Below are 16,896 nucleotides of genomic sequence, written 5' to 3' on the forward strand. Positions count from 1 at the left end.
ATAAAGCTTGTTACAAATTCCTGAGCTTGGTTATGGATCAGGGTGAAAACAAGCTAGACCAGACTTTGCTTTAAACATGTCTTGCCTATATAACATATAGAAGTTTAAGCATGCCCTGTTATATCATGTTTGAAAAAAATTCAAAGTTTAGGTCTGACTTGTTTAAAAGTATAGCTTGGTCTATTAGCCTATTTAAATGTCTATTATACTATATGATCATCAAATAGACTACCATGTCTATATTTAAATGGATTTATATGCCTACTTTTAGTTAGACCCATCTAATTCTAATAATTAAAAAAATATTTTTTTTATATATTTTTATATTAATATTACATATTACATATATAATAATATTACTTATATTAAAATAATATAATTTCAAAATTCTTATATAATATAACTAAATAGGTCGGTCTGTTAGGTGACCTAAAGTCTAGTTTGTTAAGCTAAATGAGCTTTTTAAAAAATATGAGTCTGTTAATGAAAAAAACCTAATTTGACCAAGTCTATTAATGTTAGGTAATAGCCTTAGATAGGTGGCATGACATGTTTCCACACTTATGACAACTATTCATTGTTAGTCATTTTTTATACGTGAATGATGTTCACAAATAATTAAAGTTTAATATGTAATTATGAAGAAAAAATAGTTTATAATGATGACTTAAAACAAATAAAATTGAAGGATATTTTGTGGAATTTTCCCTAAATTTTAAAACAATGATGCAATTGGTAATATATTTAAAATAGTAGTCATCACAAATGTCCAAATAATAAGGATAAAGCTTGTTACAAATTTCTAATCTTGGTTACGGATTAGGTTGAAAATAGGCTAGACCAGACTTTGCATTAAACATGTCATGCCTATATAACATAAAGAAGCTTGAGCCTGCCCTATTATATCCTATTTAAAAAATTCAAAGTCTCTGACCTGTTTAAAAATCTAGCTTGGTCTATTATCCTATTTAAATGTCTATTATACAATATGATCATCAAATAGACTATTATGTCTATATTTAAATAGACTTATTTGCCTACTTTTAGTTAGACCCATCTAATTCTAATAATTAAAAAATATATTTTTATACATTTTTATATTAATATTACATATTACATATATAATAATATTACTTATATTAAAATAATATAATTTCAAAATTCTTATATAATATAACTAAATAGACCGGTTGCTTAATAGGTCTGTTAGGTGACCTAAAGTCTGACTTGTTAATTTAAATAGATTTTGTAGAAAATCTGAGTTTGACTTTTTAATAAAAAAAACTTAATCTGACCTAGTCTGTTATAGGTCAGCTAATAACCTTAGATAGGTGGCATGACATATTTCCACCCTTATGAAAACTTTTCATTGTTAGTCATTTTTATACATAAATGATGTTCACAAATAATTAAATTTTAGTGTGTAATTAAGAAGAAAAAATTAGTTTATAATAATTAATTTTGAGGATATGTTGTGGAATTTTCCCTAAATTTAAAAACAGTAGTGCAATTCGCAATATATTTAAAAAAAGTAGTCATCACAAATATCCAAACAAAAAGGATAAAGCTTGTTACAAATTCCTGAGCTTGGTTATGGAGAAGCTGGTTCTGCACTCTCCTTCTATTCCCACTCCCACACCACAACAACAGTTCCTCTTTCACAACTCTCTCTTCCCATCTTTCAAATCTCGAACACCATTCCACCAAACTTCACCATATCTCTCTTGCATAAGCAACACCAGAAGAAACTCTCACTTCCAAGCACTCGCCAATGGAGATGCCGAGCTTGTGGATGATGAATTGTCCTTTTTATCCCTCACCGGTAAGCCTGATAGGAACATGGCTTTGCTCGATGATTATGAATCCGATGAGCTCGATTTTGATTCTGACCCCAATCACCGAAGCGGTTCGTCTCTTTTCTTCGTTTCTCAGTTGCTTTGAAGTTTTTTGTTGTTAGGTTTAGTTGTGAGTGAATCTATTAAACTCAGATGCTTAAGCTTTATTTTGTTATTTTTTGTGAAATTTTGTTATTGTTAAGTAGTTTATCAATATTAGCAAAATTTTATCAAATGCAACGGTTAATTTGAACTTTTGATAGTAAGTTTAAAGGAAATTTACTTTGAACTCCACATTTGGCTTAGTTACACTAGACACCTTTCTTATTTCAGAAATTGCATCAACTTCCCTTGAGGTTTATGTTTATATTGTCAGGAAAGTAAAGTATAATGATAAGATGGACTCTAAGGGGTTAAGTGTAATTATAGCATCAACTTCAAGAGGTGAGTGTTATCACACTTTGGGGAAGTTCGTTAATTTTTGGAACAAAAGACATGTCATGCTTAATAAAGTCAAATTTCAAGGGATTTCAGTGTAATTTCTCCTTATTTTTGTTGCTCTTACCTAGAATTTCATATCTAATAGGTACATTTCATACCTAGAATTTCTTAATTTTTGGTTTCAGGTTTTTAAAGGGGAATTAGGATTCAGAGGTTTCAATTTGATTTTATCTTGCTATTTGCTAACTACTAAAGATGTATAATTCAAGATTTTTGTTCTGTTTGTGTCAAAATGTTAATGTGTCAAAATGTAATGCAGGATATGTGGCTTTACTTGGCAAGCCAAATGTTGGGAAGAGCACATTAGCAAATCAAATGGTTGGCCAAAAGTTATCAATAGTGACAGATAAACCTCAAACAACAAGGCATCGGATTCTTTGTATTTGTTCCAACCCAGATTATCAGGTTTAACCTAAGTGGTAGCTAATTCTTCTGTTTTATTTCATCAGCTTGTCTTCTTGTTTCCTTGTCACTCATTCTCATGTCTGTGTGTGACCCGTGAAACTTCAAAATTGTTATGCAGATTCTTTTCCTACTTTCATTTCCCACAACATTTCACAAATTCTAAGTTTTTTAAATTCTTGATAATTCAGACATATTTGCAGGATTGTTGATTTGAAAACCGGTTTTGTTCTAAGATTAATGTGATGTTCATGAGTTCTACTCAATGTTACGCAAAGTTGAAAGAGTGTGACATGTATCTTGTCATGGGAACTTCAGTCTTTTAATAATATGATGAACTTGAAAAAAGACATTAAATATGCAATGCAAATTTTGTTAGCTATAGCCTAGCTACAAAGTAATTGACAATGTACCCACGTTAATGCTTTTTCATAGATAAATGATATTTTTGTCCCCTCACCCCATAGGTAAGGAACTAAACCCTTTCGGGGTGTGTGGTGGTCCTTCGCAACAAGTGTCGCTCCTAAGAATCGAACTCTTGACATAGATGAATGATTTGATATCAGTATTTAAATACAAAAGGTGCAGTTATTTAATGAAGTTGGGTAATTCAAATTTAGAAAAAGTTCCCTTAACACTCTACAAATTCATAAGTTCAACCTTTGCATTCGAGGTGAGAGAGCCTATTCAATTGTTATAACTCCTATGTTATTTCTCATGGGTACTGATAAGGCCAATACTAAGCCACTTATTAAAAATGTGTATAAAAGGGGAAAGAGGAGAGTTTGGATAGAATAACCAACTTTCCCTTTCTACCCTTGGGTAGTTAGAATCAGTTAGATAACTAACTGCTATAAATAGCAGAGTTAGTTAGGGAGAAAGTAGTTTTGGAGTTTAGAACTTAACTAATTCAGGAATCAGTGAGGTACACAAGGATCCAGGGATCCTTGAGGGAGCAATCTTGTAATCCTACTTCTATTCTAGTCTAAATTCAATAAAGATACTTAGAACCCTATCAGAATCGATTTGATTCTGAGTTAGGGGCTTTTCTTTTAATCTTCTTTCCTAAATTCCTAGTTCTATAGATACCAGTGTCTATCACTGGTATCAGAGCACCATTCTGGTGCCTGTGGGAGGAAAATCACGCTGCTATGGGAGGGTTTGTATCGCATGGTCTCAACAAGAAGCATGGCCAGAGAAAATGAAGGTGGATGGCAAGAAAAGGAGGAGTTACGAATGAGAATGGAGCTGAGTGAGGCTCGAATTGCAAAAACTGAGGAATTGTTGGCTGCTATAGCCATCAAATTAGGAGTCAACCCTAGTGAGAAATCAGACGAAGGGGGCGGTGAAAATGATGAGGTGGATAGCCATAAGGGGGAGCAACATCAAGAAAGTTGGAGGAAATTGGAGATTCCTATTTTTTCTGGGGATGATGCGTATGGTTGGGTGCAGAAATTGGAGAGATATTTTTCTCTAAGATCCATTTCTGACAAGGAGAGGATGAGGGCCACATTAGTTGCTTTAGAAGGAAGGGCTCTGAGTCGGTATCAATGGTGGGAGGGTTGTAATCCAAGACCCTCTTGGGAAGGGTTTAAACTGGCAGTTGTTAGAAGGTTCCAACCTTCTATGGCTCAGAACCCCTTTGAGCTACTTCTGTCATTGAAGCAGGAGGGAGGGGTAGAGGCTTATGTGGAGGACTTTGAGAAGTATGCAGGGGCCTTAAGGGGACTCCACCAAGATTTTGTGAGGGGTGTCTTCCTAAATGGTCTCAAGGAAGAACTCAGGGCAGAGGTAAGGCTATATGAATTGAAGACCTTACCAGAAGTAATGCAGAAAGCTATCTTGATTGAGCAGAAGAACTTAGTGGTGAATAGAAGACCTTCCTGGAGTTTATCAAGGACTTCTGGGTCCATTAGGACAAATTCATACAATAAGGTGGTTACTGTGGAACCTAATTCTTCCCATACTAGCAGGAGGGATGCCTCTTCTGTTGGAAGTGTGGCTGCACCTTCCAGGGGATATCCAGAGGCTAACAATTCCAAGTCTATAGGAGAATTCAGGAGGTTGACTAATGCTGAGATGAAGGAGAAGAGGGAGAGGGGCCTCTGTTTTAGATGTGATGAGCCTTTTTCGAGGGAGCATAAATGCAAATTCAAGCAGTTCAGCATGTTATTAATGGCTGATGAGGAGGATGTAGAAGGAGAAGGGGAGGTGGAGGTAGAGGAGGAGGTACCCTCTAATTCTTTACAACTCTCTTTGTACTCTATGAAGGGTCTCACTACTGCTAAATCTTGGAAGATCAAGGGGGAATTGTGTGGTACTCCAATGGTTATCATGATTGACTGTGGGGCATCTCACAACTTTATTTCAAGAGAATTGGTGGATCAATTGCAGTTGGAGAGGGAAGATACTAAAGCCTACCTAGTGGAAGTTGGTGATGGGCATCAGATAGCTTGCAGGGGAAGGTGTTCTCAACTGATGTTATGCTTACCACAAATTGAGGTAACTCAGGATTTCTATCTTTTTGCTTTAAAAGGAGTAGATGTGGTGTTGGGATTAGAGTGGTTGGCAAGTTTGGGGGAGGTTAGAGCAGATTTTGGCAGGATGAGTTTGACCTTGAAGAAGGGTGATTCTGTAGTCAGCATTGTGGGGGACCCTACCCTAACCAAGACAGAATTGTCTTTAGGGGCTTTCATGCAAGTGCTATTAAAGGAAGGAGAAGGGATACTGCTGCAGTATGGTGATTCTAGAAGAGAGAATGATAAGGGGAGAGTTCCTCTGGAATTAACAGAAGTATTGCATAAATATGATGAGGTTTTTCAGGAATTGCAGGGACTTCCCCCTACTAGGGAGTGTGATCATGCTATACACTTGAAGGAGGGAGCTGATATACCTAACCTCAGGCCTTATAGATGCCCCTACTACCAGAAATCTGAGATTGAGAGATTGGTGGCAGAGATGTTGGAAGCTGGAGTCATCAGGCCTAGCATAAGCCCTTATTCCAGTCCAATCATATTAGTGAAAAAGAAGGATGGGGGGTGGAGATTCTGTGTGGATTACAGGGCCCTCAATCGAATTACCATCCCAAACAAATTCCCTATACCCCTCATTGAAGAATTGTTGGATAAATTAGGTGAGGCTAGGGTATTTTCTAAGCTGGATTTGAAGTCAAGTTATCACCAGATAAGGATGAAAACAGAGGATATCCACAAAACTGCTTTTAGGACACATGAGGGTCATTATGAGTTCATGGTCATGCCCTTTGGGTTGACTAATGCACCCTCAACCTTCCAATCCCTTATGAATGATGTCTTAAGGCCATACCTCAGGAAATTCACTCTGGTTTTTTTGATGACATCCTTATCTACAGCCCTGATTTAGAGGCTCATGTTCATCACCTAGGGGTAATTCTATCTGTTTTGGGATCTAATAGCCTTAAGGCTAACTTGAAGAAGTGCAGTTTTGGGCAGAGGAGTATTGAGTATCTGGGTCACATCATTTCTGAGGGAGGGGTGGCTGCTGATACATCTAAAATAGAGGCTGTGAAGACTTGGCCTCAACCAATCAATCTCAAAGGTTTGAGGGGATTCCTAGGCCTCACTGGGTACTACAGAAGGTTTGTTCAGAACTATGGCAAGCTAGCCAAGCCTCTCACTGATCTTCTTAAAAAAGACTCTTTTCTATGGACTCAAGACACAACTTCTGCATTTGAAGGTTTAAAGGTTGCTTTGATGGAGGTTCCCTTGTTGGCTGTGCCTAGTTTCAGTAAGCAGTTTATAATTGAAACTGATGCTTCTAGCATGGGTCTAGGGGCTGTCCTAATGCAAGAGGGTAGACCTCTAGCTTTCTGGAGCAAGGGGTTGTCTGTGAAGGCTCATCAGAAGTCAGTATATGAGAAGGAGCTCATGGCCCTAGTTCAAGCTATTCAGAAGTGGAGGCACTATTTGCTAGGAAGGCATTTCATTATCAGGACTGACCAAAGGAGCTTGAAATTCTTGTCTGAGCAGAGATTATTTACTGATGAACAGTTCAAATGGGCTATTAAATTGGTAGGGTTGGATTTTGAGATTCAGTATAAACCAGGAAGTGAAAATTCTGCTGCTGATGCTTTGTCAAGAAGGCTTATGTACTCTGCTATTTCTATGATGAATCATGAAGAGATAGAAAATTGGGTTGAAGAGGTTAGGAGGGATCCAAAATGGAGAAAACTGATGCAGGATTTACTTATTTCCCCTACTGCTCACCCAGGTTTTGAGATTAAGAAGGGGGTGTTGTACTACAAGGACAGGTTGGTAATCTCTCAGGCTTCCAATAGGGTTCCCTTAATCATCTCTGAGGGTCATGAAACCCCTACTCGTGGGCATTCTGGCTATTTCAGGACTTATAAAAGGATTTCTAGTTTCCTGTTTTGGGACGGCATGAGGAAGGATATCAAGGAATTTGTGCAGAATTGTGACACATGCCAGAGGAATAAATACTCCACTTTAACCCCTGCTGGGTTACTTCAACCTCTACCTATTCCTCAGCAAGTATGGATGGACATTTCTATGGATTTCATTGGAGGACTCCCAAGGGAGAAAGGTAAGGATACTATCTATGTGGTGGTGGATAGATTAACTAAATATGCTCATTTTTTTGTCTTAGGTCATCCATATTCAGCAAAGGAGGTCTCCACTTTATTTGTAAAACAGGTGGTTAAGTTGCATGGGTTCCCTAATACTATTGTCTCAGATAGGGATCCCCTGTTCTTAAGTCAATTCTGGAAGGAGCTTTTTAAAATGGCAGGGACTCAACTGAAGTTCAGCACATCCTATCACCCTCAAACTGATGGCCAAACTGAGGTGACTAATAGGTGCTTGGAGACCTATTTGAGGTGTTTTGCAGGGCCTAAACCTAGGCAGTGGGTGGACTGGTTACATTGGGCTGAGTTTTGGTTCAATTCCAGCTACAACAATTCTGCTGGCATGACTCCATTTAGGGCCTTATATGGAAGGGAACCCCCTACTTTGTTGAAAGCTGGCACAATTCCTTCCAAGGTAGAGGAGGTCAATCTATTGTATACAGAAAGGGATGACATTTTGGCAGAATTAAAGAATAACTTGGCAAAGGCTCAGAATTTGATGAAACTGTATGCTGATAAACACAGAAGGTTGGTAGAATTTGAAGTGGGAGATTGGGTTTTTCTCAAACTACAGCCTTACAAAATGAAGTCTCTGGCTGCAAGGCCTTATGCTAAGTTGGCCCCAAGGTATTATGGACCTTATAAGGTGATTAGAAGACTGGGATCTGTGGCTTATCAACTGGAGTTACCCCTGCACTCAAAGATCCATCCAATCTTTCATGTGTCTTTGCTTAAGAAAGCCCTGAAGACTGACCAACACCCTCAACCTCTTCCCCCTATGCTAAATGAAGAATTTGAACTGGAGGTAGAACCAGAAGGGATACTAGACAGAAGAGAAGATGAGTGGGGAAATGAAGAAGTATTGATCAAATGGCAGGGCCTACCTGATCATGAATGTTCTTGGGAAGTGGCAACAACTCTATTCAATTGTTATAACTCCTATGTTATTTCTCATGGGTACTGATAAGGCCAATACTAAGCCACTTATTAAAAATGTGTATAAAAGGGGAAAGAGGAGAGTTTGGATAGAATAACCAACTTTCCCTTTCTACCCTTGGGTAGTTAGAATCAGTTAGATAACTAACTGCTATAAATAGCAGAGTTAGTTAGGGAGAAAGTAGTTTTGGAGTTTAGAACTTAACTGATTCAGGAATCAGTGAGGTACACAAGGATCCAGGGATCCTTGAGGGAGCAATCTTGTAATCCTACTTCTATTCTAGTCTAAATTTAATAAAGATACTTAGAACCCTATCAGAATCGATTTGATTCTGAGTTAGGGGCTTTTCTCTTAATCTTCTTTCCTAAATTCCTAGTTCTATAGATACCAGTGTCTATCAGATACTAAATTTTCATTAAGAGATTACTGTAGCATTTTCCTTTTTCTTCATTTTCTGACCAGTGAATGTCTTGCAGATGGTACTTTATGACACACCTGGTGTTCTAAAGAAGGAAATGCACAAGTTAGACTCAATGATGATGAAAAATGTTCGAACTGCTGCAGTTAATGCTGACTGTGTGTTGGTTGTCGTTGATGCATGTAAAGCACCTGAGAAAGTATGGTCCTTAGTTTATGAAACTGGTTTACTATTTTTCCTCGTATGCTAAATTGTTTACTATCTTTAGATTGATGAATTGTTGGAAGAAGGCACAGGAGACCTCAAAGATAAACCCCCCACTCTCCTGATTCTGAACAAGAAGGATCTTATCAAACCTGGTGAAGTTGCAAAGAAACTTGAGGTGGTAACTAATTAATTTTTATTTATATTAGCATGTATAAGTTAATCCATTGTTTTGTCATGCTTCTCCACTTTTTTACGTTCTCTTTTTTTTTAAATTACTTGCAGTGGTATGAGAAATTTACAGATGTTGATGAAGTTATACCTGTTAGTGCGAAATATGGTCATGGGGTTGAAGATGTCAAAGACTGGATACTGTCAAAGCTTCCCCATGGACCAGCTTATTATCCAAAGGCATGTGAAAAATCAAACTTATGTTCTTATTCAAATGCCCATTGTTGCATCATCAATGTCTCATTTCAATTTTAGAGATAAAAACAGGAGACCATTAGACACTGAAAGCTATGAAGCACCGATAAATCAATGTCCTTCATGTATCTAATACTGATTCTCTCATATACTTTATCGGTGTATCCATAAAGTATAAAATTTATTTATTATGACACAATTAAAATAAGGGCTGATTCAAATAAATGTTGTCGACAGAATTGCCTAGATGGTAAGTTAGTTATCTGCATAGGGTGTCCCTACTGGGTGTCAAATTTAGTGGTACAAAACATCTTCCTTGGCATTTTGGGCCTGGAATCAGTGGACTACCAAAAGTAAATAGATGTCCCAACTACTTATGGGCATGCAGTTCGGTGACACACTGGTGGTGTAGGAATGCTGTTAGTGTCTGCTGCAACCAGTGTGTGGCTAATTACACTTACATTATTACTATAATAGCCCCTATGCTGCGAAGAACTGAATGATGACAATGTCTTCTATAATGCCCGGCTCCTATAGCTCCAACAGTGTACATAGGATTTGCAGATACTGCACCATCACTGAAGTGCCAATAATGCAGATACCCCAGCATCATTAATTCATTATAGTTCCAATACTACACAGTGTGTTATTGCTAGGATGTATCTTGCTATGGTATAGTGTAGTGCATATTCCCTATGCTATCATTATGGAACAACTGTGTATATATAAGAATATTTCCCTTGTAATTTCTTCTGCTTACTGATCTCTTTATTGTGCTATGCTTGCCTTGATGTTGTTCCTGAATTTGTAGGACATTGTCAGCGAACACCCAGAAAGATTTTTTGTAGCTGAAATTGTTAGAGAAAAGATATTTATGCAGTATCGAAATGAAATTCCCTATGCATGTCAGGTAATCAACAAATAGTTTACCTTTGAGGGAAAATTTAGCAAACGAGGAAAGGAAAAAGGGTTAGAAAAGAAATAATAAAGAAATGGAAGGAGTAACTGATTACAGAAATCTTTACCCATATTTTTTATGTCCAATTCTTCCAGGTGAACACTGTAAACTATAAGGCTCGTCCGGATGCAAAAGATTTCATACAAGTGGAGATTTTGGTTGAGAAAAGCTCACAGAAGATTATCCTTATTGGAAGAGTAGGTCACTTATATCAGAATTCTGTTGATTATTTCTGAATTTGTGGAACTGATAGTGGCAATACTGCCAATCGTATTACTTTGAATCTGGCCTTTTAACATCAGTGCTCACCTTAGATTAAAACAAAAAGTATTTTTTTTAGTAATCTCAATTTCCTGAAAATTTGTTATTCAATTCTTAGGATTTATGTTTCTCTTAGGTAGAAACATCTAATAGTTCTAAAAGATGCCCCTGCCCCCAGTAAATAAGCATTTATCTGGGGAATAATAAAGAACAGTAACTCATTTATGCTGTGCTCAACTACTTCAGGAAGGAAAGGCTTTGAAACTGCTTGCTACAGCATCCCGTCTCGACATTGAAGATTTCCTACAGAAGAAAGTTTATCTTGAGGTGCCAATTTACATAGTTTTTTATTCATCTATGCTCTGCTCATTTGAACCTAGACCTGTGCATAATTAAGTTATGCATTTTTGTTCGAGGAAAATATTTACTCATTGCTGGTGTTTAAACAGATTGAAGTGAAAGTTAAAGAAAATTGGCGACAAGACGAAGCGCTTCTTAAGAACTATGGTTATGGGGGTCAGATACGTGTTCTATGATGTGAAGATGCACAAAGAAATTCATCAGATATCTGTTGTAAGCATATGATTTTGACAGACACTAACCCCTTTCATCTTCTTGTGTAGGCATGATCAGTGATCCCTATTTGGTAAATGTGAAATGAAAATGTTAAATTGAAAATTTTAGGGTATGTTTGCTCTTCCCATTTTTTGTTATCATTTCTATAGAAAATAGGAAATATATGAAAAAACATGTATGCTCGATCATTTTTGTTTTCATTTTCAAGGAATGGACTTTACATTTCAGGAAATATTGAAAACACAAAAATGTTGCCTTCACCATTTCTAAAAAAAATCATGTGATGACAATTTTGAGATTTTAAGTTATAACTAACATTTGATTCGTCAACTTCTATTTCTCATGACCCAAATGTAACACTTTTCTTTCACCCATTTGTGTGGCTAATACCCACCATCCGTGGCCAACTAGCTTCCATACTCTTCACTCTTTCTCCAACAAGCTTCAGCAACCAATTCAAAAGCAATTTGTTTTAAATATGTTTCGCTCATTTGTCCTCCAAGCAAACTACATAATTCTTCTCTCTTAGACCGAACATAGGAGGATTACTCACAAGTCCATGGTGAAAGGAGTCGGCGATGTAATAAGGTTTGAAATTGGGAACTTTGTTGCTTGGTTCTTTTTTGGGAATGAGTGTTTTACTGGTTGGGCGGTGTGATAATTTGTATATGAAGTTTGATTAAGTTATCTGTGAAAGTGAAGACAAATGAGCATGATGATGGCTATAAAAGTCTCTACCTTGATGTTAAAATGGGCTTAACAGAAAGAGGACTACTTTGCAGTTTTGGAGTAAGGATGGACACTGCTATTATAATATGTATATTTTATTCAATGGGATCTTTGTTGAAAGCAGTGTTATGAACTGGACGGTCCGACCGGTCTAAAATGGCTTTGACCGCAATTTAAAATGGCTTTGGTTTGCAGGTTTAACCGACTTAGTGTTAAACCGCTTTGAACTGGGGAAATTCTGGTCCGATTGTGTTAAACATGGTTCAACCACATTAACCCGGAAAGTAAACCAGACGGTCCAATTAAAAAATGGAACACACTCAAATATTTTGTTTTAATCTGGTCCAAAAAAAATAACGATATGTTGCTTCAGTATAATTTTACATAATTATTAATTATATAAAATTTTACATTTACATATAATTATATATTTATGGATAGAAATTATTATTTATGTATAAAATCATCCGGTTAGTCCGGACGGTTAAACCGTTTAAACTTAATACGAGACCTCTTCCGGTTTAAAGTTGACTCAGGTTTCACAATATTGATTGAAAGAGAATTTGTTAACTGTCACCTGGACAAAAATTATGACCGACTAACTCAATAACTTGGGTTTAATAAAGAAGAATACTAATGAAATTGAAAATAAAAATACAACGTTGAAAAAATATATTTTCAGAAATTTAAAAAATAAAAATGGGAAATGTTTTCACATTAGCTTCTCTTCCCTCTCCCTTGTCATTTTTAGTTTTTTTACATTACGTTTGTTTTCGGGTGAACGAGTGTTATTAAAACGTTTCATACGGTTTGATTCAATCGATAAACCGGTCTCAGTACTGGTATAATAAAATAATTATATTGGTTACACAATTATATCCGTCAAAATTGGTCATACCAGTCGGTTCTCAATTGAACCGTACCGGTCATACCGGCCAGTTTTTATTTAAAAATATTTTTTAATGAAAATAAAAAGAAATTTTGGTTTTTTATTTATTTTTAACATTAATATTAATATATTATATATCTATATCTAATTTTACCGGTATTGATTTACTTAGTGAACTACAGTTGAATACTATATCATTATACCATTACCCTAATCGATTTGATAAACAGTATAATATTAATAAGAGTGGGGTGAACAACCCAATATTAGCTTAGTTTGTGTTACTTTTGTTCTATGACTAAGATTTAAAGATAAATATACATAATTTTTTAAATGATGATGTGGTTATTAGTTAACTTGAGTATATATATATATTATAATCTTATCATTCAAATAATATCAAATGATTTATATTAATTATTTTTATTTTTCACAATAATTAATTTCTCACCTGAGTCACTTCCTATATATATATATGTATGGTACTTGAGTATCAAATGCTATTGAAATTTATGTCAGTGTTGTGAGAACCAGACCGGACGATCCGACTGGTCTGACCGTTGACCGGACATGAAAATGACTTTGGTTTATGGTCTTAACCGAATGAGAGTTGAACCGCTTTGAATCGGGGAAATTCCGGTCTAACTGTGTTAAACTCAGTTAAATTGGATTAATCCCAGAAATAAATCGAACGGTTCACTTAAAAATAAAATAAAAATGGAACACTGCTATTTCTTTACTACGGTCCACAAACAATAAAGATGTATTACTTCAATATAATTATACATAATTATTAATTATATAAAGTTTTATTATATAAGTATATATTTATAAATAAAAGTTATTAATTATGTATGAAATCACGCAGTCAGACCAGATGGTTTAACCGTTAAATCGGTTGAACCTAATACAGGACCTCTCCCAATTTAATGTATGGCTCGGGTTTTACAATATTGATTTATGCAACTAAGCAGTGATGACAAAAAACCTGGAGTAAAATCTGTATAAGCAAGGGCCTCAAATGGGTACTTGCATATTTTAGAAACAGATTTTTAAAATAGTGATAGTATGTCTGGGCGAATACAAGTATTTTGGTACTCATGTCGTGGGTCTAGTTGTTTATAATTTTATTACAATATTAACCATGCGGCGGACCATGTAATATGTATATACAGTATAGACGAGGAGTTCAAAACCATTAAGGTTAAGGTTATTGGTTTACTAATATAGGTGAATAGAACAAAATTGTTGAAATTATATATATATATATATATCTTTATATCCAATTTAAGTTACATTTAATTTTATTCATTAATTTTCTTAAATCCAACGAATAAAATGGGAAGACTTAAAAGTTATATAAGATTTTTTTTCTCTCTTTCATCTCTTATTTCAGTTGCCTATTTATCCTGTTGGATTTAATAAAATGAATAGCTAAAATTAAGTATAACTACTCTAACTTAACTTAGTGTAAACGGATCTCTTATATATATATATATAATAGATGAGGAGTGGACAATCTCGAAGAAGTTACCGAATTATAGATATTTTTGCAGGAATTAGTGAGTACCTAAAAATTCACATGAGGATAAACTGGTATTTACTGGTATGAGTAATATTCATGTATTTTAAGACGAGTAGCACTACTATCTATGTATTTTGTCATCCCTAGTGCTAGCCAGAAATTAGCACTATGAGGCATTGGGTGGTTGTTAAAGGTGTGAGTATTATTTCAAGTGATACATGTTTGATTTTTCTTAAGTAAAGTCTTGTGTTTGAGTTTTGTGGATAAAAATATTTATTAGAAGAGTTAACTCCATATACCTATGGATATTTCTGACTCGGATGTGATTGTCTCCGGGATAAAGATACATGAGAGAAACAAAAAAAATTAAGGGTTGTGTATCATCATATGTCACACAATCTTATAATAAAATTGGGGCACCTTGTTCATGAAACTTGAAATTTAAATAAACTAATAATGAATTGAATAAACTAATAATTTTTTTTATATTACTAGGGGTATTTCCTCATTGTTTTAAATAAAGAACTAATTCTTTTTGGATTGTATAACTATCTATCTCAAGAAATATTAATTACAGGAATTAAATATTTAATCTTTTAGTCATGATAGCAGGATTTCATACCATTGTTGGTCAAACTAATAAAGTTGTTGGATTCACTTTCGTTTTAGTGGGATATAAAATTCAGATGGCAGAAATATTGATTTAATTCCAGAAGTTATTTTTTTTTTGTTTTTAACATGGCCTTATAATAATATTTAATTCCAGAAGTTATTTTCTTTTGTTTTTAACATGGCCTTATAATTTTACTTTGGTTTTACCAACATATTTTCTTTACAGCTTAATTAAAATTAACAATTTCATATTAAGGGATCGCAATGTGCTTGGATGAGTTCAAGTAGTACATTATCCAGACTCGTCCCGTTGTTTTATTTTTGGATCAAAACCCGTGTTAATACCTGCTGGATCTGCTACCTGCGGATTCTTGGGTGCCCAACAAATTTGCAGGCAATGTTGTTAAAACCGTACCGGTTATCAAACCGGTCAGGGTACTGGTATAGTGTTACAGTGGTTCAACCAGTGGTTCAGTAATTAAACCGCATGCCGGTTAAACCGGACATACCTACTTATATTTATATATATATAAATCTATAACAAAAAAATTCCAAATAAGTAGATACTCAAATTTATAATACATATTTATAATTTACTCAAAATTCACATAAATAAAAAAATTTAAGTTTTTAACAAATTCAAAGTCTAAATTAAACAAATAAATTTAGAGTTTTAACATCAAGGAGTCAAAGTTATCTTATATGAATATTATATATTTTTCTACCAAATCCTATCTCCAAACAGTACACCAAGATTACACAAATGTCATTGAGATTACACACGAATGTTAGGAACCAAAATGTGTAATCTAAGTATGCTTTGGAAACATGTGCCTTGAAGTGTTGAAGAAGAGTTAGAAAGATGAATCACCTTGTAATAGGTTTTTAAGTTTTTAAGTTTTTTAAATAAAAAAATATATGTGTATAACCAACCGGTTTAGTAAAATACCGACTGGTTCACCAGTTTTGACCAGTTTTGACCGGTTTTGACCGGTTTTAATACTTGGCCGGTTCAACACCTGTACCGTACCGGTTGGGGGCCCAGTTCACCAGTTTTCCGGTTGAACCGGCCGGTACGGTACGGTTTTTATAACTATGTTTGCAGGTATCCACAAATTTAAAAAGTATTAAAATAATTGTGAGAAAATTACGTAATTATGTTGTGATTGTTTCCTACATGCAATCTTACAAGTTATTTAATCAATTAACAAGAGTGAAAATTATAAGATATAATTTAAAGTTTTAAACTTAATTTAAATTCTATATTAAACATACTAATTTTACTCAAACAAACATGAAAAACAAAGTCATTACTTTAACATTATGAAATAAAATTGATTTAATAAGAATTGTTTAATCAATATAACATTAGATTACGCATATGAATTAACAACATAAAATCATATTACACTCCTTAACAATATAACTACATTGTTTAACAAGATAATAACCACATTTATGAATTAATATGATATTAAAATTATGGAAATTACAATCATGATTAATATGATACTACAATTATATTGCTATATATATAATAATGAATAACGGGTCCGGGTACTCATAGGTCTGAGTACCTCATTACCCGGATGCATACCCATCCAACAACGGGTCTCAAAATCTTGGGTCTTAATTATTTGCGGGTCCAAAAACATGGATCCGATCCGACCCATTGCGAATATTATTTGCAGGTACCCAGAGGTTTGGTACTCATTTTCATCCCTATTCATATCATTGAGTTTGGAATGATTTTTTTAACAAAATATTTCTAATAATTTTCTAAAATTGTTCCATTAATAATAAATTTTGTATTTAAAAAATCAGAGAATTTTTTTTAATTAAATAACCAATTTGGAAACAAATATTAAAAGATCTAATTAAAACAAACAAAAAATGAATTAAATTTTTTATAGGATCAAGTTAAAAACAAAACCTAACTTAAAGTATTGATCCAGTAATTTTGCCAATGGTGATAGTATACAGAGAGAACCTTTTTCCTCAA

The 16,896-nt window shown here is 34.6% G+C and overlaps 1 protein-coding gene across 1 annotated transcript; it reads left to right on the forward strand.

Moving 5' to 3' along the window:
* The first annotated feature begins 1,536 nt into the window (after positions 1 to 1,536).
* On the forward strand, positions 1,537 to 11,399 carry LOC109339301 (GTPase Era). Its single transcript, XM_019576716.1, has 9 exons — positions 1,537 to 1,906; positions 2,596 to 2,741; positions 8,773 to 8,913; positions 8,983 to 9,096; positions 9,204 to 9,329; positions 10,156 to 10,254; positions 10,398 to 10,499; positions 10,810 to 10,890; positions 11,013 to 11,399. The coding sequence occupies exons 1-9, from the start codon at positions 1,594 to 1,596 to the stop codon at positions 11,097 to 11,099; spliced, it is 1,209 nt and encodes a 402-aa protein (XP_019432261.1). The 5' UTR covers positions 1,537 to 1,593; the 3' UTR covers positions 11,100 to 11,399.
* The last annotated feature ends 5,497 nt before the right edge of the window (positions 11,400 to 16,896 follow it).

Source organism: Lupinus angustifolius, unplaced genomic scaffold, assembly GCF_001865875.1.
Source record: "Lupinus angustifolius cultivar Tanjil unplaced genomic scaffold, LupAngTanjil_v1.0 Scaffold_66_24, whole genome shotgun sequence".
Lineage (NCBI taxonomy): Eukaryota > Viridiplantae > Streptophyta > Magnoliopsida > Fabales > Fabaceae > Lupinus > Lupinus angustifolius.